Below are 24,980 nucleotides of genomic sequence, written 5' to 3'. Positions count from 1 at the left end.
GAAAGGTCTTCCTTTGCCGTTGGTTCACCCTCCAATGGCCGCCGCTGCAGCCGGCGCACCGCGCTGATCCTGGCAGGAGCCAGGAGCCAGGTGCTTTTCCTGGTCTCCCATGGGGTGCAGGGCCCAAGCACCTGGGCCATCCTCCACTGCACTCCCTGGCCATAGCAGAGAGCTGGCCTGGAAGAGGGGCAACCGGGACAGAATCCGGCGCCCCGACCGGGACTAGAACCCGGTGTGCCGGCGCCGCAAGGTGGAGGATTAGCCTATTGAGCCACGGCGCCGGCTCTTGATGAACATTCTTGTTCATAAAGCATACTGGCCAGGTGATGTCTGAAAATGATGCACTGGTGGTCACCATTGCTAACTTCTGCTCCTTCTCCTCCCCTAGTTAACTCCCTAATCTCAGGTGCTCCTCTGCCCTGGACAGTCTCTGTCTTGTGCATTTTTGGCTTTCACAGCTTCAACTGGCATTTTTCCTAAAATCCATTAGCTTAATCTTTATATGTTAACATGTAACATGTTACATCTTACAAAACTGATATCTTGTACTCATTTTAGTGTAATAGTAGTTCAGTTTATCAAATTACTTTTTTTTCTTTTTAAAGATTTATTTATTTATTTGAAAAGCAGAGTTACAGATAGGCAGAGAGATAGAGAGAGAGAGGTCTTCCATCTACTGGTTCACTCCCCAGATGGCTGCAACAGCCAGAGCTGCACCGATCCGAAGCCAGGAGCCAGGAGCTTCTTCTGGGTCTCCCACACGGGTTCAGGAGCATCTTTTACTGCTATCCCAGGCCATAGCAGAGAGCTGGATTGGAAGAAGAGCAGCCGAGGACTTGAACCGGCACCGACATGGGATGCCTGCATTGCAGATGGTGGCTTTACCCACTCTGCCACAGCACCAGCCCTCAAATTACTTCTTAAAATAGGATTGTTTTCTAGACAGCTGGGTTAATGGAAAATATACTGTAATATCTGATTCATTCATTTTGGAGTGATCTTGTTCTTATTTATCATTATTGGATTCATGAACATGATAAATATATCATGTAACCATAAATTTACTTTAACATTGATAGACCATGTATTTTAATGATAATTCAGAAATGCAGGTATGATCAAAATGTAAATTTTTTTCTAATTTTACATCTTTATTCTGTTTCATTTTAGGACGGATAACATTTATAGAACCAAATATTCAGAATGTCCCAAGAGATTTTGAGATCAAAATGCCAACACTAGTAGGGGAAAGCCCTCCTCCTCTCGTCCAAGGCAAAGGCCTACTTCCCAAGAGCAGGTAGACTCTGTTTCTTTGTATCTACTCTAATACACTGTTGTGAGTATGAAAAGCTCACAGGTAGCCTGTTAAACAAAACAGTGGTATTAGTTCGATTTTGTTTCAGACATGCCCATTGTGTTTTAGATACCTGTTTCACATCCTGAGTATGTGTTTAAAGAAGCTAGTTGATGGTGAAAGGCTTAAAGCATGGACCACTAAGTAAGTCATTTAGTACCACAGCAGGTGGTTAATGAAGGCTGTGGAAAATGGAGTTTAAGAAATATGTTTATTTTGTTGTAATTTTTTTTTAATTTTTAAAAAAGTTTTATTTATTTGAAAGGCAGAATTACAGAGTCAGTCTTCTATCCACCGGTTCACTCCCCAGATGGCTGCAACGGCCGGAGTTGAGCAGATCTGGAGCCAAGAACTTCTTCTGTGTCTCCCATGCAGGTGCAGGGGCCCAAGGACTTGGGCCATCTTCTACTGCTTTCCCAGGCCATAGCAGCGAGACACAGATCAGAAATAGAGCAGCCGGGATACAAACTGGCACCCATTTGGGATGCCAGCACTGTGGGCAGCAGCTTTACCCGCTATGCCACAGGGCTGCTGCAGTGTCAAAACTTTGATGCATAATATTTTCATAAAATATCTCTTTTCCTTGAATGTTTTTGAAGAACTCTTATATGCTGTTTTTTTTTCTTTAATTTTTTAAAATTTATTTGACAGGCAGAGTTACAGAGAGAGGTAGAGACAGAGAGAGAGGTCTCCCATCCACTGGTTCACTCCTCAGATGGCCGCTACAGCCAGAGCTGCGACGATCTGGAGCCAGGAGCTTCTTCCGGGTCTCCTACACGGGTACAGGCGCCCAAGGACCCAGGCCATCTTCCACTGCTATCCCAGGCCATTGCAGAGAGCTTGATTGGAAGAGGAGCAGCCAGGACTAGAACCGGCGCCCATATGGGATGCTGGCACTTTAGGCCAGGGCGTTAACCTGCTGAGCCACAGCACTGGCCCCTTTTATGCTGTTTTAAGTCTAATACTAAAGCTAAGAATTTAGTAATGTTAGTATTCCCCCCCCCCATCTCCAGCACACCCTCTCATATATACAAGAAGAAAAAGCATAGATAATTTATATTTTATATAATTTATATATTTGGTCACAGAGATTTACTGAGTTGAACTAAACAACAATGAATTATCTCAAAATAAATTTTTGGGAAAAGCTTTTCTAGAAATGCCTCAACGTTGAATTGAATGTTTGCTAAAAAAGGTTGGTTTTCTTCGTTGAGCTTTAAGATGGGTTTCCGATAAGAACATTTTTCTTAGGTGGAAATGCTGACTTTACTGAAAATCAGACCTCTTGTGTACTTGCGATTGCTACACGTGGGGCTGACGATACTCTCTACACCACAGAGGACCAGATGAGAAGGATTGTACCCTGAACCCTAAGCCCTGGGCACAGATGGAAGAGCGAGCCTCAGACAGAGGAATACCGTTTTCAGTGAGCATGCGGCATGCTTTTGTGCCTTTCCCAGGTAAGGTGGACGATGGTTCCTGAGCTTCTCGTTGTTGTGGGAATGTTTTGCAGAACGCTGATAAAGTCTGAATCATGCCTGCATTGGTCCCTCCATCTTTCACCTCTGTGGTGGACCTGTGCTTTCCTTTAGTTTGGCCAGGTTTCTGGTAGTCTGCATTGTCTTCATCATCTGTTCTCTGTGAAATTTCCATGGTGTATCATGTGGCAGCAGTCAGCTGAATCTTAAGAGAGGATCTGAAAAAGTTCAGAAGGGCAGCCTGTAGGGTAATTCTTTTTTTTTTTTTTTTTTTTTTTTAAACAGGCAGAGTGGACAGTGAGAGAGAGAGAGACAGAAAGAAAGGTCTTCCTTTGCTGTTGGTTCACCCTCCAATGGCCGCCACGGCTGGCGCGCTGCGGCCGGCGCACCACGCTGATCCTAAGGCAGGAGCCAGGTGCTTCTCCTGGTCTCCCATGCGGGTGCAGAGCTCAAGCACCTGGGCCATCCTCCACTGCACTCCCGGGCCACAGCAGAGAGCTGGCCTGGAAGAGGGGCAACCGGGACAGAATCCGGCGCCCCGACCGGGACTAGAACCCGGTGTGCCGTCGCCGCTAGGTGGAGGATTAGCCTAGTGAGCCGCGGCGCCGGCCCAGGGTAATTCTTAACACACCAGTGAAGATGCCTTTCTTCCATTCTCTGCCAACTGGCAAACCCAAGGTAGTGTAATGAGCCATAAAAATCTATCTACATTCTGTCAGAAACTTATTCTTCAAAGATTAATGCAAGTCAACGATAACATAACCTTCTTGGCAATTTTCAGTTTTGTATTTTAAACATCTGTTGTCCAAGTGAGCCTTGACAAGGTCTATATGTTAAATGGTAATTTTGTACTGGAAGTTATGCAATCCAGGGCATCTTCTTTTATGTACAAGGAAAGAATTTAAAAGCGGTATTGTTCAATAGGAACATAATGAAAAGTTAAACTTTAAAAGTGGAAAAAGAACATAGTAGTGTGAAGTCCATTTATGATTTAAAATTTTCTAAGTAGCCACAGTATTAATGCTTTTCCCAGTTTTAATATTTGAAAGAGCTCATGAGATCCCACAGAACATGTAAAACTTGTGTTTGAAAACAAAGGCTCTTGTGTACACACACACACACACACACACTCACACTCACACTCACACACACTCTTACACACACAAGAATATAGGCAAACATTTTGAGTCCAAGGCACATTCCATGCACAAACTCCTCAGAAGTCTGTGTAAACCACACTGTATCTCTGATTTGGAGAGGAGTCTAGGCTCAAGAAAACCTCGAAGAAGACGTTCCCAGTGGGAGGCTTAATATTCTATGCCACAGTGTTGGCCCCCATCTCATTCATTCATTCATTCATTCTCTCTCTCCCTCTCTTTTTTTCTCTCTCAAGATTATTTATTTAATAATCAGAGTTACATAGAGAGAGGGAGGGAGAGACAGAGAGAGAGAGAGACCTTCCATCTGCTGGCTCGCTCCTCAGATGAGATGGCTTCAACAGGCCAGTTCTGGGCCAGGCTGAAGCCGGGAGCTTTATATGGACTTTTTGACTCTCTGGCTATAAAATCAAGCCAGGTTGACTTAATTGGTTAGTCTCATTGGAAACCATCAGTAAAGAAACTAAACCCAGAGTTGGCTTGTGGAATGCCAGATCTTATCGTTAACTCCATTGCTTTAATTTTGGCCAAGAGCTAAAATAAAAAAAGCATTCAAGTGATCCTAGAGATAGATAAAGGTTTCCTAATATATTATACTTGTCAATGAGCTCTATCTTCCCAAGACATTAAATTGGGAGGGGGTTGAAATTATTTAAATTTTTAAAAAATTTATTTAATATTGAAAGGCAGAGCAATAAAGGAAGGAAGGAGATGGGGACAGACAGACAGACAGACAGACACACACACACACACACACACACAAGGAGGGCTTCCATTCACTGATTCATTCCTCAAATGGCTGCAAGAGCCAGGTATGAGCCAGGCCAAAGCCAGGAGCCAGGAACTCCATCTGAGTCTCCCACATGAGTGACAGGGGCCCAAGTGCTTGGACCATTTTATGCTGCTTTCCATTAGCAGAGAACTGGTTCAGAAGTGGAACAGCCGGGACTCTAGCTGGTGCTCTGGAATGGAATGGCTGTATCAGTAGTGGCTTAAACTAACACTGTGCTACAACACTGGCTCCTATTTTAAAAAATTTAACCTAGTATGTTCAAAATATCATCACTTTACCATGAAATCAGTGTAACAATTATGAATAGACATTTTACTTTTTAAGTTTCCAATCTTATAAATCTAGTGTCTTTTATAGTTATCTCAGTTTCAGGCACTAAAGATTCATTGAAAGTACTTGGTCTGTATTTGAATTTGATAAAATTTATAGTCAAAAATATATTCACTTGCCTAAGTTTTTCTTTTTTTTAGATTTATTTTTATTTATTTGAAAGAGTTACAGAGAGAGGTAGAGACAGAGAGAGAGGTCTTCCATCCGCTGGTTCACTCCCCAGATGGCCACAATGGCCAGAGCTGCACTGATCTGAAGTCAGGAACCAGGAGCTTCTTCCGGGTCTCCCATGTGGGTGCCGGGGCCCAAGGTCTTGGGTCATCTTCCACTGCTTTCTCAGGCCATTGCAGAGAGCTGGATCAGAAGTGGAATAGCTGGGACACGGACTTGTGCCCATAAGGGATGCTGGCACTGCAGTTGGCAGCTTAACGCATTACTCCACAATGCCAGCCCCTCGTCCTACTTTTAATTTTTCAATTTGGCTTTTGTTTTTTTCATATATACCTAACCTACTTATTTCAAATCCATAGGTAAATTATCTTAATCTTCTCAATAATTCTTCCTCACCTGTTGACCACTTGATTTTCTTCACTGAACATCTTTGTTGTCATCAACTCAAAGCACACATTTCTGTCCAGCACACTCTCAATGTGCACTTATTGGATGCTAGTTTTTCCATTAATTAATTCATACCTTCAGCAGCCATTTGTTCAGGGCATAATTTGTACTTTGCAAGGCTTTCTATAGAGCAGAAAGGAAACTTTAGTTTTCTGTGGACTACCTTTTGATTGAGGCATGAGAGAATTATTGTAGGTTGTGTGCGGATGCTATTGGAACACTGAAGAAGCACACAGAGAGTAGAGGCAGACGTCAGGGGCAGCTTTAACACATTATGAGTACTACATGTACTTGAAATAAAAAATCGAAAATAAAAATGACCTAAGGTATAGAACTGAATTGCAGCGTGTTAAGAGCTAGTTTTTAAATCATGAGCATATAGTCTCCAAGTTCTAGGTTAGAACTAGATTTCTATTATACAGAACTTGGATAGCATTGCATGGAACTTTGTATTAGCATTTCTAATGCCATTTCTCCTTCAGGTGGATTAATATTGGCTGCTGATTACTCTCAGCTGGAGTTGAGGATCTTGGCCCATTTATCACAAGATCGTCGTCTCATTCAAGTATTAAACACTGGGGAGGATGTTTTCAGGAGCATTGCAGCAGAATGGAGGATGATGGAGCCTGAATCTGTTGGAGATGATCTGCGGCAACAGGCAAAGCAGGTGATCTTAGGGAACATGCTTATTGTGTATGATTCAAAAAATTAGAAGTCTCAATTATTTGCAGTTCGAACAGTTTCTCTGTCTTTGAGTCATTCATTCATATGAGCTTATCATATTCATTGAGTTCTTTTTTCCCAATTTAATATTTTTTGAGATAACATTTTTAAAAAGTATTTATTTATTTGAAAATCAGAGTTAGAGAGAGGAGGGAGGAGACACACAGAGAGAGATCTCTTCTATCTGCTGGTTCAGTCCCCAGATGGCCACAGTGAGCTGCTGGGATTCTAACCTGCTGAACTCACTGTACTGCGATAGTGCCCTTGAGATAAATGTGTGCCTGGTAAATGTTGCATAAATGAATACATTTTAAAAATGGACTGTTATCATCAAAGGCTTAATGCTCCACTACATAAAGAGTCCAACAAATAAAAAATCAAGCTCTTCTTAGAAGCAGGGGAAAGTATCAACTATACAGAGGTCTGAGGCCATTACTGTCAGCAAAGCCATGTGTATTTAAAACTGTAATATGGCTGCTCACAGCACCTGATACTCAGTAGATGCTTACTTAAAAGTGGTAGTGGTGGTGGTGATTAAGTGTGTGTGTGTGTATATGTATACGCACAAACCTATTTCTAACATCTCTTTCTCAGCTGTAAGCGTCCTCTGATAGTTCTGTGTTTTCATGTGTATATTTCCCCACAACATCAAGCCTAGATGCACTGGATAGAAGGTGCCCCATAAATGTTTGTTAAAAAAGTAAACACTGCAGAGCTGTGAAGCATCTCTAGTAACCGACAGCTTTGGTCAACTCACCCACCTGGGACTCTGCATGCTGCCCTTGGACCTTTGAAGTGGTCACTGTTACTTGCTACTGCTTGGTGGCTCTTAGGCACAGAGAGAGTCAGAGGGCTCATTCACCCATTTTGTGGCCTGAATTAATGTTAATCCTTCCTTACCCCACACCTGCTGGGAAGGCTGATGCCCTTTTCCAGAGAACAAGAGTATGGTTGAGGTAGAGGCACAGTGCTCAGCTCTGAGACCCTGCTTTGTCACTTTGCATTCACACTTCTGCTGTCTGTTTACATGCCTCACCCCCTTCTCTCCCAGCCCTCGCTACCCCAGGGTTCTGCATTTGGCAAGAATCAAACCCTATGTAAAATAGGTGATATTCTCAAATATTTCATCCTGATATCAACACTTGAGAGGGGTATTATTATTAGAATCACATTTTATAGGGGAGGAGCCTGAGCTGTAGTAATCTGCTTGAGGTCATCTAGCAGAATGAGATAGGATAAATCCCGAATGCCAGAACTCAGGCATTCTGCTTCTTCCCCTACTCATTTATCCACCTGTGATAGCTGCCTCTGTTTAGTGGGTTCTTACCTGATTTAATACTGTTCCGACTACACCAAGTTTGACCTACGTCACCATGCACTGACATTGAGTCTGCATCTTTCTGAGATCTCAGCATGTAGTGATTTATGAAAAAAAAAAAAAAAAAAACACTAGGAAATCCAAGAAGATAAGAAAGTATAAGAAAAAAGAATATAAAAAAGATACCCCCCCCCCCCCAATGCATTAAGAGGGAGGGACCCTCTACTTACCTTACTTGGAATTCTTTTTTTTTTATTTTTTAATTAATTAATTAATTTATTTTTATTTAGTACATATAAATTTCCAAAGTACAGTTTATGGATTACAATGGCTTTCCCCCCCATAACTTCCCTCCCACTCGCACCCCTCCCATCTCCCGCTCCCATTCAATTCACATCAAGATTCATTTTCAATTATCTTTATATACAGAAGATCAGTTTAGTATATATTAAGTAAAGATTTCATCAGTTTGCACCCACACAGAAACACAAAGTGTAAAATACTGTTTCAGTACTAGTTATAGCATTACTTCACATTGGACAACACATTAAGGACAGAGATCCCACTTGAGGAGTAAGTACACAGTGACTCCTGTTGTTGACCTAACAATTTGACACTCTTATTTATGGCGTCAGTAATCTCCCTAGGCTCTAGTCATGAGTTGCCAAGACTATGGAAGCCTTTTGAGTTCGTCGACTTCGATCTTATTCTGACAGGGTCATAGTGAAAGTGGAAGTTCTCTCCTCCCTTCAGAGAAAGGTACCTCCTTCTTTGATGGCCCTGTTCTTTCCACTGGGATCTCACTCACAGAGATCTTTCATTTAGGTCTTCTCCTTTTTTTTTTTTTTTTTCTTTTCCCCAGAGTGTCTGGGTTTCCATGCCTAAAATACTCTCACGGGCTCTTCAGCCAGATCTGACTGCCTTAAGGGCTGATTCTGAGGCCAGAGTGCTGTTTAGGACATCTGACATTCTATGAGTCTGCTGTGTATCCCGCTTCCCATGATGGATTGTTCTCTCCCTTTTTGATTCTATCAGTTACTATTAGCAGACACTCTTACTTGGAATTGTAATGCGCATTTTATGTAAGTTCTCTTTTTAGATTTTATTTAACATTTATATAGAACCTTATGTCAGGCAATTTCCTAAACAATTATAGATAATAATTACTGATAAGAATTTTTTTTAAAGATTTATTTATTTGAAAAGCAGAGTTACAGAGAGGCCGAGGCAGAAAGAGAGAGGTCTTTATTTTGCTGGTTTACTCTCCAGATGGCCACAATGACCAGAGCTGTGCTGCTCTGAAGCCAAGAGCCAGGAGCTTCTTCTGGGTCTCCCACACAGGTGCAGGGGGCCAAGGACTTGGGCCATCTTCTGCTTTCCTAGCCCTTAAAAGAGAGCTGGATTGGAAGTAGAGCAGCTGGGACTTGAACTGGTGCCTACATGGGATGCTAGCCCTGCAGGCGACAGCTTTACCTGCTATGCCACAGTGCTGGCCCCAAGAATTTTTTTTTTTATATTTATTTATTTAAAAGGTAGAGTTACAGACAGAGGGATAGACAGAGGGAGGTCTTCCATCTGCTAGTTCGCTCTGTAAATGGTAGCAATAGCTGGAGCTGGGCCCATCCAGAGCCAGGGGCCAGGAGCTTCTTCTGAGTTTCCCATTTGGGTACAGGGGCCCAAGGACTTGGACCATCCTCCACTGTTTTCCCAGGCTATAGCAGAGAGCTGGATTGGAAGAGGAATAGCTGGGATGTGAACTAGTGCCCATATGGGATGCGGTAGTGCAGGCACTGCAGGCGAGGCTTAGCCCACCCACCACAGTCCTGATAATAATATTTTAGTGTAACAATTCATGTCCTTGATTTGTGGATGAAGAAATTGTGATTCAAAGAGGTTAGGTGACTTATACACTGTCCATCTTGTGCATGGTGGCACTAAGAATTGAACCCAAGCAATACTTAGTAAACAAGAGTTTCTTTCTTTTAAATGATTTTTTTTTTTATTTGAAAGAGTGACAGAGAAAGGTAGAGACAGAGAGAGAGATATTCCATCCACTGGTTCATTCCCCAAAAGGCCACAGCAGCTAGGGCTGGGCCAGGCTAAAGCCAGAAGCCAGGCGCTTCATCCAATACTCCCACATAGGTGCAAGGGGCCCAAGCACTTGGGCTGTCTTCTGCTGCTTTCCCAGGCAGGTTAATAGGGAGCTGGATTGGAAGTGGAGCAGCTGGGATGCAAACCAGTGCCCATATGAGATGCTAGGTTTGCAGCCAGGGCCTTTACCTGCTTCACCACAGCACCAGCTCAGATGGCTACTTTTTAATGTCTGCCTATAAGTGACAATAATGTGGTATTTGTCTCTCTGTGTCTGATCTATATTTAACATAATGCTCTCTAGTTCTAGCCATATTGCTCCAAATGACAGGATTTTATTATTTTTTGGGGGGAGGGAATAACACTGCATTTTATATTTATACCACATTTTCTTTATTCATTCATTAGTAGTGGATACCTAGGTTGATTCTGTATCTTGACTTTTGTGAATAGTGCTACATGTGAAAACATGTGAGTGCAGATGACTCTTCAACAGCTTCATTTCATTTCCCTTGGATGTATGAGTATATCTGGTGTAGGATTGCTGGACTGTATGGTAGTTTTACTTCTAGGTTTTTTTTTTTTTCTGTTATTTTTTTTTAATAAAATTTATTTATTTTCTTTTGAAAGGCAGAGTTGGAGGGAGAGAGAGAGAGAGAACATCTTCTTCCCGCTGGCTCACTCCCAGATAGCCATCTTTGGCTGCTTTTCCAGGCTGTTAGCAGGGAACTGGATCAGAAATGGAGCAGCCAGGATTCAAACTGGAGCCCATAAGGGACACCGGTGTTGCATGCAGTGGCATTACCTGCTATGCCACAACACTGGCCCCTACGTCTAGTTTTTTGAGGAACTTCCATACTGTTTTCCATAATGGCTGTATTACTTTACATTGTCAAAATCTTTCTTTTTGGGCCGGCGCCGCGGCTCACAAGGCTAATCCTCCGCCTAGCGGCGCCAGCACACCGGGTTCTAGTCCCGGAAGGGGCGCCGGATTCTGTCCCGGTTGCCCCTCTTCCAGGCCAGCCCTCTGCTGTGGCCCGGGAGTGCAGTGGAGGATGGCCCAGGTGCTTGGGCCCTGCACCCCATGGGAGACCAGGAAAAGCACCTGGCTCCTGGCTCCTGCCATCGGATCAGCGCGGTGCGCCGGCCGCAGCGCGCGGGCCGCGGCGGCCATTGGAGGGTGAACCAACGGCAAAGGAAGACCTTTCTCTCTGTCTCTCTCTCTCACTGTCCACTCTGCCTGTCAAAAAAAAAAAAAAAAAAACAACTTTCTTTTTGAATCACTAGAATTATTTTCATAGACTACACATATACATTCATTTTCTTTTTTTTTTTTTTTTCAAGATTTATTTATTTACTTGAAAGAGTTACAGAGAGAGAGAAGGAGAGGCATATATATAGAGAGAGGTCTTCCATCCACTGGTTCACTCCCCAGTTGGCTGCAACGGCTGGAGCTGTACCGATCTGAAGCCAGGAGCTTCCTCTGGGTCTTCCCATGTGGGTGCAGGGGCCCAAGAATTTAGGCCATCTTCCACTGCTTTTCCAGGCCATAGCAGAGAGCTAGATCAGAAGTGGAGTAGCAGGGACTTGAACTGGCGCCCATGTGGGATGCTGGCACTGCAGGTGGCGGCTTTACCTGCTACGCCACAGCACTGGCCCCCATACATTCGTTTTCATTCACATTTTCTTTGTCCCTCTTTCTCTCTCCATTTAGTACTGCTAAAAGGTAGAAAACGTGTTAGGTGGATATCACCTTCTGTAAATCTACGAAAAAGTTCTAATCATTTTTTTGAATCACTGTGAAATAAAAGTTTATTAAAATTCTGATTCTAATTAACTGTCTTCATATTTGTGTTTCGTGTTATGGCCTTTAATGTATGTACTGGACGTGATGACTACCTTTCAGATTTGCTATGGAATCATTTATGGAATGGGAGCTAAATCTTTAGGAGAGCAGATGGGCATTAAAGAAAACGATGCTGCTTGCTATATTGACTCCTTCAAATCCAGATACACAGGTAAAGAAGCCTTGAGTGCTGATTCTCTTGTAGACACAACTCTTTTCAAGCCATCTTAAACCATTGTGTATCAATTTAAAAAAGTCTGTTAAGGAATTTTCAGTGAAAATCTCACCTATTTGGAAGTTTTCACCAAGCATTTTGAAGGACAAGTAACATTAACTATGATTATTTACTAAGATATGCTTTTATCATAAAGTAGGGATAGAGATGGAACAGCAAAAATATGGTTGATGTATATGCTACCGGCTCACTGTGGCTGTCCTGTAAAATCTGGGGTAGCTTTAGGTTGAAACAGGAACCATTGACTTGGCAATTCTGAAAAACAACTGCTGTTCTACATCAGCTTGATATCACTGTTTATTTCTTCTTTTGGCAGTTTATTGAGGTATAGTCACACACAGTAAAATCTCCCCTTTTCAACTGTATAGTTCTGTGAATTCTGACAAACATATGTGGTCTAAACTGTACTCAGAAACCACCACTCTGTCACCTGGAAGTGCTTTCATGTCCTTTTGTGCTCAACCCTGTCCTTTACCCAAACTGATGCTCAAGGAACCAATGCTACAGTACAGGAAGAAAAAAGTATGTTACAGATTTGAAAGAAAAAGGAAAAAAAGTTCTTACTTAGATGTGACATGATCTTCATAGAATCTTGTACATGGATTCTACAAAACCAGCTATTGGGACTAATAACTGAATTTAGCAAGGTCCCACCTTATGAGTCAATCTGTCAAAACCAGTTTTATTTCTATATTTGAGCAACAGACATTTTAGTGAATGAATTCTGTCTCACTCACATACACACATAGACACACAAGTATACTTCAGCAAGTTCATAGAAAAGTAGAGTTAAATGATAAGTTTATTTTGGTGCAAAAAAATTTGCAGTGTTTACTACTTAGGATGAGCAGAACAGTCAGAAAGCAGAGATCATGTGTATGACTGAAGATCCACCAACATGGTCTCCATGACCTGATTGTGTGGTAAAGAGTATACACAGGAATTAGCAGTGACAAGATTAGTCCATGTGGAGCCAAGGATTCCTAAGATAAAACGAACCTAGAAGGCAAAAAGGATGAATGCCGGCATGGGGGATATGAATGGGTGTGAATACTACACTGTACATGAGAGTGGGTCATATGTGTGTCTAGTGAAGTAGTTCTTGTAACTCATGCATTAATTTTAGTATGGACTTTGGATTGTTAGTTAGATGGCAACAAGGAGGGGACTGCGATGTTTTGAGCCTCAAAATGATAAAAGCAAAGACTAGAAGGGAAATCTGTGAAAAGTAGTGTGTAGTAGTCTTAAAGATCCTGACTCCTGTGCTTCTGATCTGGCTTCCTGCTAACGCATCTGGGGAGGCCATGGAAAATCTCCCAAGTATCTGGGGCCCTGCCGCCTACATGGGAGACCTGGATGGAGTTCTTGGTTCTTGTCTTCAGTCTGGCCCAGATCTGGCTATTGCGGCCATTTGGGGAGTGAATAGTGGACAGATTCTCCCTCCCTCTATCTTTCTCCCCCTCCTTCCCCCTCTCCCTCTTCCCTTCTCTTTCTGCCAGTCTGCCTTTGAAATAGAGATACATGTTTAAAAAAGCAAGTGTAAAACCACCTAGATACCTGCTCTATTTTGGAACTTGGTTGCATATTTTGTTTTTGTTGATTAAAAAACAAAGATGGGGTTAGATTTTTTTAAAGTCCCCTTTGTTTCTAACTTTCTGAGTCTATAAATAGTAAATGAAAGTTCGTATGCATTATTTTGATATGCTATTAGTGTTAAAAATTATGATGGTCTCTCTGTCTTTCCCTCTCTTCTGTAAGTAGCTCTTCAAGTTAAGTAATTAATTACAAAACAACAAAAAAGGGGCCAGTGCTGTGGTGTAGTAGGTTAAGCCTCTGCCTGTGGTGCCGACATCCCATTTGGGTGCCAGTTCAAAATGCCATCTGCTCCACTTCCAATCCAGCTCTCTGTTAATGGCCTGGGAAAGTAGTGGAAAATGGCCCAAGTACTTGGGCCCCTGCACCCACATAGGAGACCTGGAAGAAGCTCCTGGCTCCTGCCGTTGGATCAGCCCAGTTCTAGCCATTGCGGCCATTTGGGAGTGAACCAGCAGATGGAAGATCTCTACCTCTCTGTCTCTCCCTCTGTTTGTAATTCTGCCTCTCACATAAATAAATAAATCTTTAAATAAGTATGATGGCATTTGGTATATTTCACTATATTGAAACCAGCAAGTGAAAGGAAGGATGGACTTTGGTTTTAATTAAATATTTCTGTGTTTTCTTTTTAGGGATTAATCATTTCATGAAGGAGACAGTGAAGAATTGTAGAAGAGATGGGTTTGTTCAGACCATTTTGGGAAGACGCAGATATTTGCCAGGAATTAAAGACAATAATCCTTATCATAAAGCTCATGTATGTTGAATTTCCTGGATTTTTAACTTGCCAGCTCAATGATACGTACTTTTCAGCAAAGGCTAAACACTAATATTCCTTTCAGGAATACTAGCACGTTAATAGGATCCGTATCTGCAAGGCCAACCAGTGGTTCCATTAAGCAAGTGACAGTACGTGCTGAGATTGCAGACTTGAGGGGACTGGGGTACCTGAAGCCGACTAGCTTTGGTAATAGTTACAAATAGACCGAATTCTCATATTTGCTAGTAGTTATTTGTTTCAGATGTCATTTGCTAATTTGTCAGCTCATGCCCACAATGCTGGTGTTTCTCAGAGACTAGCCAGTCATTGAAGTGTGATTTTACTCTTTTTTTTTTTTATTTCCTCTCATTTCTTTATTTTTTTAAAAGATTTATTTATTTTGAAAGGCAGAATTACAGAGAGGCAGAGGCAGAGAGAGGTCTTCTATCAACTGGTTCACTCCCCAGATGGCCGCAAAGACTGGAGCTGTGCTGATCCGAATCCAGGAGCCTCCTCCGGGTCTCCATGTGGGTGTAGGAACCCGAGGACTTGGGCCATTTTCCACTGCCTTCTCAGACCACAGCAGAGAGCTGAGTCGGAAGTGGAGTAGCCGGGACTCAAACCGGTGCCCATGTGGGATGCTGGTACTGCAGGCGGTGGCTTAACTTCCTATGCCACAGCACTGGCCCCTCATTTCTTTATTTTAAATGTGCTGTTTCATCAGAGGTTATCTGGATACCTAAAATATTTTAAAAGACTACTTTCAATAACTTTTTAAAGATATATTGATGATATTTGCCCAGACTAGGATTAAAAAAAATTTTTTTGTATCTGAGTATCTAAGCTTCTATTATAATCCAGTTCTTCCTAAATTAACTTGTGTTTTGCCCATCTCAGCCCATTATATGTACTGAAGATACCCAGCTGCCTAACTGCCTACACTTCTCTCTGGAGCTCAGACCTCCAGGGGTTGGTGTTGGGGCACAGCTGGTTAAGCTGCCACTAGGCACCGGTATCCTATGTCAGTGCTAATTTGAGACCCAGCTACTATGCTTCTGACCCAGGTTCCTGCTAATGTGCCTGGGAAGGCAGTGGTAGATGATGCCATTTATCGGGTCCCTGCCACTTATATGGGAGGCCCAGATGGAGTTCTGGGCTCCTGGCTTCTGTGTGATGCAGTCCTGGCTGTTGCCAGCATTTGGGGAATGAACCAGTTTGAAGCTATTGTGGATCTTGCTGATTTTAACATTCTTGTCCAAACTTCATGGTGCAGTTTGGTGGTTGCAGTGCAAAAGCAGTCACAAAAAATACTTGAACAAGCAGGTGTGGTTGTGTATCAACAAAACTTCATCTCCAGAAACGGGAGGTAGGCCAGCCTGTAGTTTACTGACTCATGGTGTACTACAGCCAGCTCCTCTCTTTGTGCTCTACATTTTTTCTCAACACAGTATTTTTCTTTCTGCCTGATTTCAATCAGATTATTGTTTTGTGCCTTAAGAGTGTCTGTTCTTGTAATTGATGTGCTCTTGGGTAGGGCTGTGTTTAATTGATCCTATTAGGATTTAATCTGTGGCTTGATAGTTTCTGTTGATTTTTAGAAAATTGTTGGGCTTTGCTTCTTTATTGCTTTATCATATTCCTTCCTTTTTTCTAGAACTTGTTATAAATTTTATTATTTTAAAGATTTATTTATTTGAAATATGGAGTTACAGAGAGAGGTAGAGGCAGAGGCAGAGAGAGAGAGAGAGGTCTTCCATCTGTTGGTTCACTCCTCAGATGGCTACAATGGCTGGAGCTGAGCTGATCTGAAACCAGTAGCCAGGGGCTTCTTCCAGGTCAACCACGTGGGTGCAAGGGCCCAAGCACTTGGACCATTTTCTACTGCTTTCCCGGGCCATAGCAGAGAGCTGGATCAGAAGTGGAGATCTGGGATTCAAAGCAGCGCCCATATAGGATGCTAGCACTTTACACCACAGTGCTGGCCCCACTTTCTAAATTTTAAACCTATATTTTAGTCCCCCATGTTTCTTAATATCTATATTTTCCATGTTTATATTTCACCATGTTTTACTCTGAATTTCTTTTTAATGTATTTTTCCAATTTATTGATTTGCCCTTCAGTGTGCTGTATAATCCACCTGTTGTGATTTTAAATTTATTTTTCATTGTAAAGTTTCCATTTTGTTTTTATTTTATGGCATTTGCTATACTGTTGAAATATTCAACTTTGTCTTTTTTGTGTCCTTGAATATATGCCTATCTTATGGGATAATTAACTTGGTGATAGTCCATAGTCTGATAGTTCTCTTACTTCTGTCCTATAGTTTGTTCTGCTTTTTGTTTTTCATCATTTTCTTTCTTTTTAATTTTTTTTCAAATTTGAAAGGGAGAGAGAGATCTTCTATGTACTGACTCACTCTTCACATGTCTACAACAGCTGGCACTGGACTAGGCTGAGGCCAGGAGCCTGAAACTCCACCTGAGTATCCCAGATTGGTAGCATGAACCCAAGTACTTGAGCCTTTACCTGCTTCCTTCTTGTGTGTGCATTAGCAGGAAACTGGATTGGAAGCAGAGCCAAGATTCGAACCATGGGACTCTGATATGGGGTGCAGGCTTCTGAAGCAGCACCTTAACTACTGCACAAATGCCTGCCCTTTTTTGTAGTATTCTATAGAAGCAGTTACATTGTCTTAGCTCCTTGCTGTCTGGGTTTTTTGGGTGGTGTCAAAATTGTGTATCAGAATCATGGAAGTATTTGAGGCCTGAGCTATGATGTTACTTTTATTGAGAGAGGGTTCATCTTTGCTTCCTATAGGAGGGTAGAATCAACAGGATTACTTTGATCCTACTTTAGTGATAGAGATAATTAGAAGCAAGGCTGTCAGGGCCAAATGATTTCTAGCTGATCTTGTCCTTAGGGTGTTGACTTTGGATTGTAGCTGGGTGATTGACCAAGCCCCCTTCTACTTATTGAGCCCCGAACCCTTACATTTGTTCCCCCATCTCCTCATGACCACCAGAAGATCTGCTTTTTTAGCGTCTCAGATGCATCTTCCGGAGTGTGGTATGCCTCCGGGTGGAAGGTGACCTCTGATGCCTTGGGTTCCTTTCTCTCCTCCATCTCTAGTTTCTGAAATTCTTCACTTTGTTTTTAGCCATCTGATTCCTTCAGAGAGGCATTTCTTGTTTACCTTCCCTGGTTCAGATAATATAAGTGGCAGGGCTGGGTCTAGTGGCCTAATTGTTACTGGAAACTTAAATTCTCACTCATATATTATAGTTGCCTCCAGATGTGGCTTAGCGCTATATCATCTTCATTCTGGAATTCAGAAAGAAGGAACAGACCTCATCTGGGTCCCATTTTTTTTGGGGTAGTGCTGGATAGTTCTTAGAACTTCTTAGATACACTATGTGGTGGTTTTTCATTTCATTGATCAAAACAAGTCAAGGCCATTCTGTTATGGGCAGCAACACTTCAAGTCTTATGGCAGTGAGTGGGGGCCCTGAATTATCACAGAGATAGGCAGCGTGATAGTCACAGTAATACTGTCTATGACATGGAGGTACACAGTTTCCAGGTGGAGTCAGTGTAACTCTGACATTGTCACTCTTTACACAGTGACAACTGAGTGAGGTTACAGTGGATTCATCAGCATTTGACAAAAATGACAGATACTTTAAATACCTGTTAGATAGACTTGTTTTTAATCTACCAGAAATTGAGTGTAGCCCAGGTGACAGGTGCTGGCAGGCACCTCTCAGGTTATATTGACCCCCTCCCTTGAGCAGTTTCTGAGTCATTTTAGGCCATCAGGAATGGTGTTCAGGGAGAGGTTACACCTGGCTATTAATCCACCCCTCCTTCCCCACTGCCCCGGGATGGTTGTGTTCAGTGGCCATGGTTGCCTGCCAAGAAGCTCCTGGCAGCAGTGGTTTGGGCAGTTCTTACTACCCAGGATCTGCAGGTTCTCTAGCAGCTGTTGATTAACCTCAGTAGTCCATGAAAACCTCTGATTCCTACCAGTGGGCTCCACAAACACTGGGGCTGAACTTTACACTTGGGACCAAGAGGCCATTGGAATGGGGCGTGCACTGAGGACATTCCAACCCGCATCACGAAGAGTCATCTACTTACATCCTGGCATTAGGAGCATTTGGAGGAATAGATTCTTTCTATTGATGTTTAGACCAGTTAACTCACTGATCATAGATGTTTATAAAATAAAATAATTTGAGCTACTAAATGCAATGCTGTTTTGGGGTTCCTGAGTATTGAAGATTTCTGAACTGAAGCAATCTGACCACGTATCTAGTCTTGGGTTGTTATTGTTGTTATTCTTAGGATGCAGTCTAATAGTTGATGTCCTGGGCCATATCTCAGTCCAGGTTTCCATTTTAGTTGCAAATGTGAGCATTGCTCTAGGGACGTGATCTGTGGATACTAAGGGCAAGTATGAAACCATGCTGGCATATCTAACAGAGCACCTGTTGTTTTCATAGGCTGAGCGTCAGGCTATCAACACAACAGTCCAAGGATCAGCAGCTGATATAGTGAAAATAGCCACAGTTAACATTCAGAAGCAATTAGAGACCTTCCACTCAACCTTCAAATCCCACGGTCACCGTGAGGGTGTGCTCCAAAGTGACAAAACAGGTTTGTTCATCAGTGAGGCCATATTTAGATAATTATATCAAAATAGAAAAGGGGGGGAAGTATTTTATATTTTGTTTGTTAAGACTTCTCAAGTGTTTGGTGCCATGATGTATTTATACACTTAGAAATTGTTAAGGATCCCAAAGACCTTTTGCTTAGGTGTGTTGTATCTATCGTGTTAGAAATTAAGACAAAGAATTTTAACAGAAGTTATTTTTATGAAAATAATCAGTTATTCAGAGCAAAAGAGAATTTTATTAGGTGGTTTTATTTTACATTTCTGCAAATCTCTTTAATGTCTGACTTAAGACAAGATAGCTGCATTCTCTTATCTGCTTCTTCATTCATCCTGTAACAATGTCACAAGTCCAGTAACCTCTGGAAAACCCTTTGTATAATAGGGTAATGTGTGTCCCATTTACTGGGAGACTGATGGGTTTTCAATGACATGGAACTCTGAGGTCTAAAACCAGGATGGTTGGTTACCTTGCTGAGTGCCTCTGAGAGAATGAGATTAAAAAAGGTGAGTAACCCCATGGTGCTGTCATGAAAGTAATGCTGACACTGCCGGCTCAGGGACGCTCTGTGCTTCCTAGACCACACGTGGAGACATCTTGATTTCCATTTTTGACCTTTAGTATATTCTCTGAAGTCTAGGAATAAATTTGGAATTCATCTACTCATCATGTATGTTACTTTATGATGTTGCCATCTTGTTCTTGTTTCATGTTTTCCATGTTTCATGTATAGTACATACATATAACTTTCCCTTTTCTCTTTTGCCATGTACCTATACCTCTCTCTGCTTTAAATATCACTTCAGTGCCCCTGAGGTTGTCAAATCATGACTACAGCCATGTTTTAGTTTTGCTTGGAAAGAAGTCAGAGGACTTGGGGCATAGGGTGGAAGGATAAGCTACTCGAGATGGAATAGGAAGTATAGAGAGAGCTGTAGGTGAAGTTTTCTATTTCCAGAAGATTCAGATGGAGGTACTTCAGAAAGCTCTTGGAAATACAGAATTAAAAGCATGCCTACTTTGCTGCAGTTTTTGAAATCCATGTAGTTTTTTTTCTTCATAATATGCATTTTCCATGATCTTTTTGAAGATCCCTCATATATAGAGGATAATAGTTACATCAGATGTTAATTTACATGCAAAGATACTAAAGTATATTTGTTCCTTAAATGAGAATTGTCTTCAACCCCAAACAGAATATCTGAGGTTGCTTATTCAGCATTTTGTGGGAGGGAATGTGTATGTATAGACATTTGTATTTGTAGAGAGAAGATGTACACACTTGGGAAACAACCCTGTGCTGTGTGCTCAGAGGATTTAGAAGTAAAAGTTGTGTTTAGGTTTAAAGTCAACTAAAGAAAGGTAGGGAAGATATGACACCTGGCTAAAGTATTTATGTAACTCTTTATAGCAGGTGTCAAGTGTCAAAATGAGGATACAGGCAATACCAACACTAGGAGTGAGTGGAAGAAAATGTGGATATGCCATTCACGATGACTTTGTGGAGTCATGCTGGGTTAAAGGTAGCAGTGTGTCAGTGGGATTGAAGGGAGGTCACAGGAACAGGAAGAGTACCCGGGGCACAAGAGGATCGAGGTGTTCTGGGTCAGAAATCAGGTCAGGGAAATCGAGGACAAAAGAGTGGCAGTCAGAAAGGAGCTAAGCCGGAGCATGCAGTCAGCGCTGGGGGCTTAGTGGGGTACATCGTGTTTTAGCCAAGTGGATGCACACAGCCTTTGGAGCCCTATAATGTCAAGCATTTCACACACTCTCTGAAGCCCACATTTGGGCCCTAGGTTTAGAATGATGTGTCTTGAGTGTATAGTACAATTGGTAAGTACCAGTTCTACCACAATGATGGTGCTTGTCATAAAAAAGGTACCACAGAGTGTTCCCCTTTATACAACACTGCCTAACAATACTGGTTCATTTTCCTAGAGCAGGAATCAGGCCCCACACCTCATTACTCACATGGTGGAAGGGGGATACAAGGAGAGAAAAGGTTGGTTGGTTATAAGAACAGAGCTCTTCACACCCCTAACTTCTTGTCAGATTCCTTTCTGGAGGAAGTTGATGGGGATTTGAGTTTATGTGATATGTAGGCTAGAGAGCAGCCAATAGGTATTTATTTTCCTGATAGTTCTAAATCATATGTTTTAATTTCTTAATTAAAATTTCCAAGAACTTCTTAGAATCTCTGAAAACACCTGTCCTCTAGCACGGCGATGTGCTCATCAGCTTTGTCACGTTTTCCCGGGGTAGGGTTGTTTCCCAAGAGAAGACTGCCTGGGGTGTTCTGCCCGGTCAGAGGCGGCTTCTTCATCCTCCAGCTCCACGATGAACTCTTGTACGAAGTGGCGGAAGAAGATGTCGTTCAGGTATTTTTGTAGCACTGTGTCCATTCCATAAGTCAGGCCAGCAGCTTTTTGTCCTAAACGTGAGGTTTAGCCCCAGACTAGCTGTATAAATGTCAAGTTCATACAGGGAAAGACCACGCTAAGAGTGCTGTTTCATACTCATTAAAGAAATTCCTGATGCAAGGATGTTTTTGGGAGAAACTAGAGATAATAATTTGGGGTCTTGCTCTGAGGGTTTCTGAGCTGTGAGCATCCCCACTAAAGGTGTCAGAAGCAGGGAGAGCAGTTGGAGATTCCTGGCTGTGTTCTGATTTGGTGTTTTCAGCGTGACTGGAGGAAGAGGCCCAGTCTGGCTTATCACCTTCTTAGTGGGTGGGTTGGGAAACAGTCTTTGACTGGGTAGAGAATTTGTTAACCTCATTTATTTATATTTTCCTTTTGTATAGGTAGCTCAGATTGTCAAAAATGAAATGGAAAATGCCATAAAACTTTCTGTGAAACTAAAAGTGAAAGTGAAAATAGGTGCCAGCTGGGGAGAGCTCAAGGACTTTGATGTCTAATCGTGCACTTCCTGCAGTCCTCTTCGGCATCACACACTGCAGAGTCACCTGGAAAGAATGGACATTACTTTTCCACCTGTTTCATGAAAAAATTCTCAGATCTGGATGCACTTAGGATATTAATTTTATAGTAAGTGTTTCCAAATGTATAAAGAGGTCTAATACTTGTAGTGCCAAAAATCTTTTTGGGAGAGGAGGAGAAATACCAAGTTTAATGATTATATTCTTAAAGAAATCTGTGACTTTAGCATTTTGTAATTTATTGTGGCTTTAAACAGCTTCAGAATGTATGCTTGAAACCATGCACGTAGCACTTTGCATCCTTGTCTTGCTGGACTGAGCATGAGGAAAACTGCTCTCCAGGCAGTGCCAGCCCTGTCCTGTGGTTAGGCACTCATGGTGCAGGCTCCAATGGGAGCCACAGGCAGACAAAGATTTGTTTCACTTATACTATGGGGTTAGGCCTTATGCATTTTTCCCCCCACCAATGTCAGTTTAATTCTACTGAAATAGTATTTTAAAATAGCATTGGTTAATAAATGATGAATTCTGTAAAGTGGTAAGACTTAGCATGGATGGAACTTAGGAATGAATTTTCATAAAATGTTTCTTATTCCTTTTCTCTTGCCAGTTTATAGAATAAATGTATTTGAAATATCCAGGTATTATACCTTTCCAAGAAATAATCTTGTTCTTTAAACAGTGAAAAGAAATACCCCTTCACACCTTGTTCTGTGTTTGTGACTTGGTGAGAATACCCAGGCTGAAAAGAGTATACTTTATCATCCCAAGCAGAGGTACAGAAATGACCATTTTGTGGTTCAAATAAAATGTATTTATGAGAAACTTTTTATCAGTAGTTACGTGTTTTTAAATTATATTTAGTCTGACAGTATCAGAAACCCATATTCTGTATTTACAAATTCCATAGCTTATTCATCAATGTCAGAGCATATAGAACTGTTTATTCTTTACTTTCCCCTGGAAACCTTTTATTTAAGGTATACAAACTTCATAATTACATTTTTAGGAACATGGTGATTCTTCCCTCTGTACCCACCCTCTCACCCTTCTTCCTCCTCCTTCCCCTATTTCCATTCTTATTTTTTATTAAAATCTATTTTCAGTTAACTTTATACACAGAAGATTAATTCTATACTAAATAGAGAATTCAACAAGTAATATGAAGAAAAACACTGTTTCTCAACAGTTTTTTGATTTCTCATTTGATTTCTTCTATAACTCACTTTTCACTCTTCAAGATTCTTGAGTTGTTGATTTCCAGCTTTATTCCATTGTGGTCCAAGAAGATGCATGGTATGATTTTATTTTTAATTTGCTGAGACTTGCTTTATGGCCTAGCATGTGGTCATTCTTAGAGAAAGTTCCATGCACTCATGAGAAGAATGTGTAATCTGCACTGAAGGATGAAAAGTTCTGTAGATATCCATTAGGTCCATTTGGTCTATAATGTCATTAACTCTGTTTTCTTGCTGATTTCTGTCTGGTTGTTTTGTCCATTGCTGAAAGTAAGGCATTAAAGTCCCCCATTACTATTGTATGGGAGTCTATGTCTCCCTTTAGATCAATTAACATTTCTTTTAGAAGGCAGGTGCCCTGTAATTAGGTGCATATACATTTATTATAGTCACATCCTCATGTTGAATTGATTTCTCAATTATTGCATAGTGCCCTTCTTTGTCTCTTTTAACAGTTTTTGTGTAAAAGTCTATTTTGTCTTCTATTAGGTTGGCTAAACCAGCTCTTTTTTGGTTTCTGTTAGTATGGAATATCTTTTTCCATCCTTTCACTTTTAGTCTGCATGTATCTTTGTTGGTGAGATGTGCTTCTTGTAGGCAGCAAATAGATGGGTTTTGTTTTTTAATTCATCCAGCCAGTCTGTATCTTTTAGCTGTAGAGTTGAGGCCATTTACATTCAAGGTGACTATTGATAAGTAATGATTTGGCCCTGCTATTTTTATAAATATTCCTATTGTTTACTTTGGATTGCCTCTGTATTTACCTTCTTTGATAGTGATGTCATGCTTCTGTGTGTAGCACATCCTTAAGCATCTTTTATAAGCCTGGACAAGTGACAAAGTCTTTCAGTTTCTGTTTGTTATGGAAGGTCTTTATTTCAACTTCATTCATCAATGAGAGCTTTGCAGGGTACAGTGTTCTGGGTTGACAGTTCTTTTCTCTTAAGACTTGGACTATATCTTGCCATTCTCTCCTGGCCTATAGTATTTGACGCAAAGTCAGCTGTGAGTGTAACTGGAGATCCTCTGATATTTATCTGGTGTTTCTCATGCACATTTTAGGATCTTTTCTGGTCATGTCTTTTAGGAGTTTTTTGTGCTTCCAGTACTTGATTTCCCTTTTTTTTCCTCCAAATTATGAAAGTTTTCTGTAATTACTTTACTAAAAAGGCCTTTTAAGCTATTCTGCTTCCATGATTTAAGGAACTCCTAAGACCTGTATGGTAAGGCGTTTGATAGTATCCCATAAATCTCCAAAAATGTTTTTAAGTTTTTTGGTTTTTTTTTTTTTGTCTTACTGTAATAATTCCAAAAATTTGTGTTCTAGTTCAGATATTCTTTCTTTTGCCTTGCCACGTCTGCTGTTAAGGCTTTCTACTGCATTTTTTATTTTTCATGGGAAAAATGTTCATTCATATCATGTATGGACTTCATTAATTCATGGATTTGCTTCTGATTACTTCTGATTATCCTGCAATCAGTTCTGGCATTTCTTCAATCTCTTCATCTTCTAGTATTGAGGTGTTGTGTTCCTTTGGCAGGTGTTACGTTGCTTTCCTTATTATTTTTTGAATTGCTGTGTTTGTTTTAGGCATTTGTGGAGATACATTTTGAGATCTTTTTTCCCCCTGTGATGTCTTTTTTCTTTGGACTATGCCTCTGTGGCTTAGTGGAGTGCCTGCTCTCTGTGAATACCCAGATGTGTGTGCTGGGTGTGGCCAAGGAGTTCTGTTCAGTGCTCCAGGGTAAGCAAAGTATCTAAGAGGACACCCAAGTTGGGCGTGCTAAATCTTGCTCTTTTTTTTAAATTAGAGGGGAAGTTTGATTAGCT

The 24,980-nt window shown here is 41.4% G+C and overlaps 1 protein-coding gene across 6 annotated transcripts in view; it reads left to right on the top strand.

The window, feature by feature from the left end:
- Window positions 1-22,741, top strand: part of POLQ (DNA polymerase theta) — a 104,812-nt gene extending 82,071 nt beyond the window's left edge. For 2 of the 6 annotated variants that reach the window (XM_002716640.5, XM_051859269.2), the window contains 8 exons: window positions 1,171-1,297; window positions 2,693-2,814; window positions 6,213-6,397; window positions 11,769-11,880; window positions 14,172-14,296; window positions 18,803-18,956; window positions 21,236-21,351; window positions 21,777-22,741. In XM_002716640.5, coding sequence (XP_002716686.1) covers window positions 1,171-1,297; window positions 2,693-2,814; window positions 6,213-6,397; window positions 11,769-11,880; window positions 14,172-14,296; window positions 18,803-18,956; window positions 21,236-21,351; window positions 21,777-21,890 — 1,055 coding nt within the window. In that variant the 3' untranslated portion in view covers window positions 21,891-22,741. The other 4 variants (XM_070072192.1, XR_007924653.2, XR_011387919.1 and 1 more) reach the window with 4 other exon arrangements.
- The last annotated feature ends 2,239 nt before the right edge of the window (window positions 22,742-24,980 follow it).

Source organism: Oryctolagus cuniculus, chromosome 4 (genome assembly GCF_964237555.1).
Source record: "Oryctolagus cuniculus chromosome 4, mOryCun1.1, whole genome shotgun sequence".
Classification (NCBI taxonomy): Eukaryota; Metazoa; Chordata; class Mammalia; order Lagomorpha; family Leporidae; genus Oryctolagus; species Oryctolagus cuniculus.
Note: the sequence above shows the minus strand (reverse complement) of the source record. Positions and strands in the feature narration are given on the sequence as shown.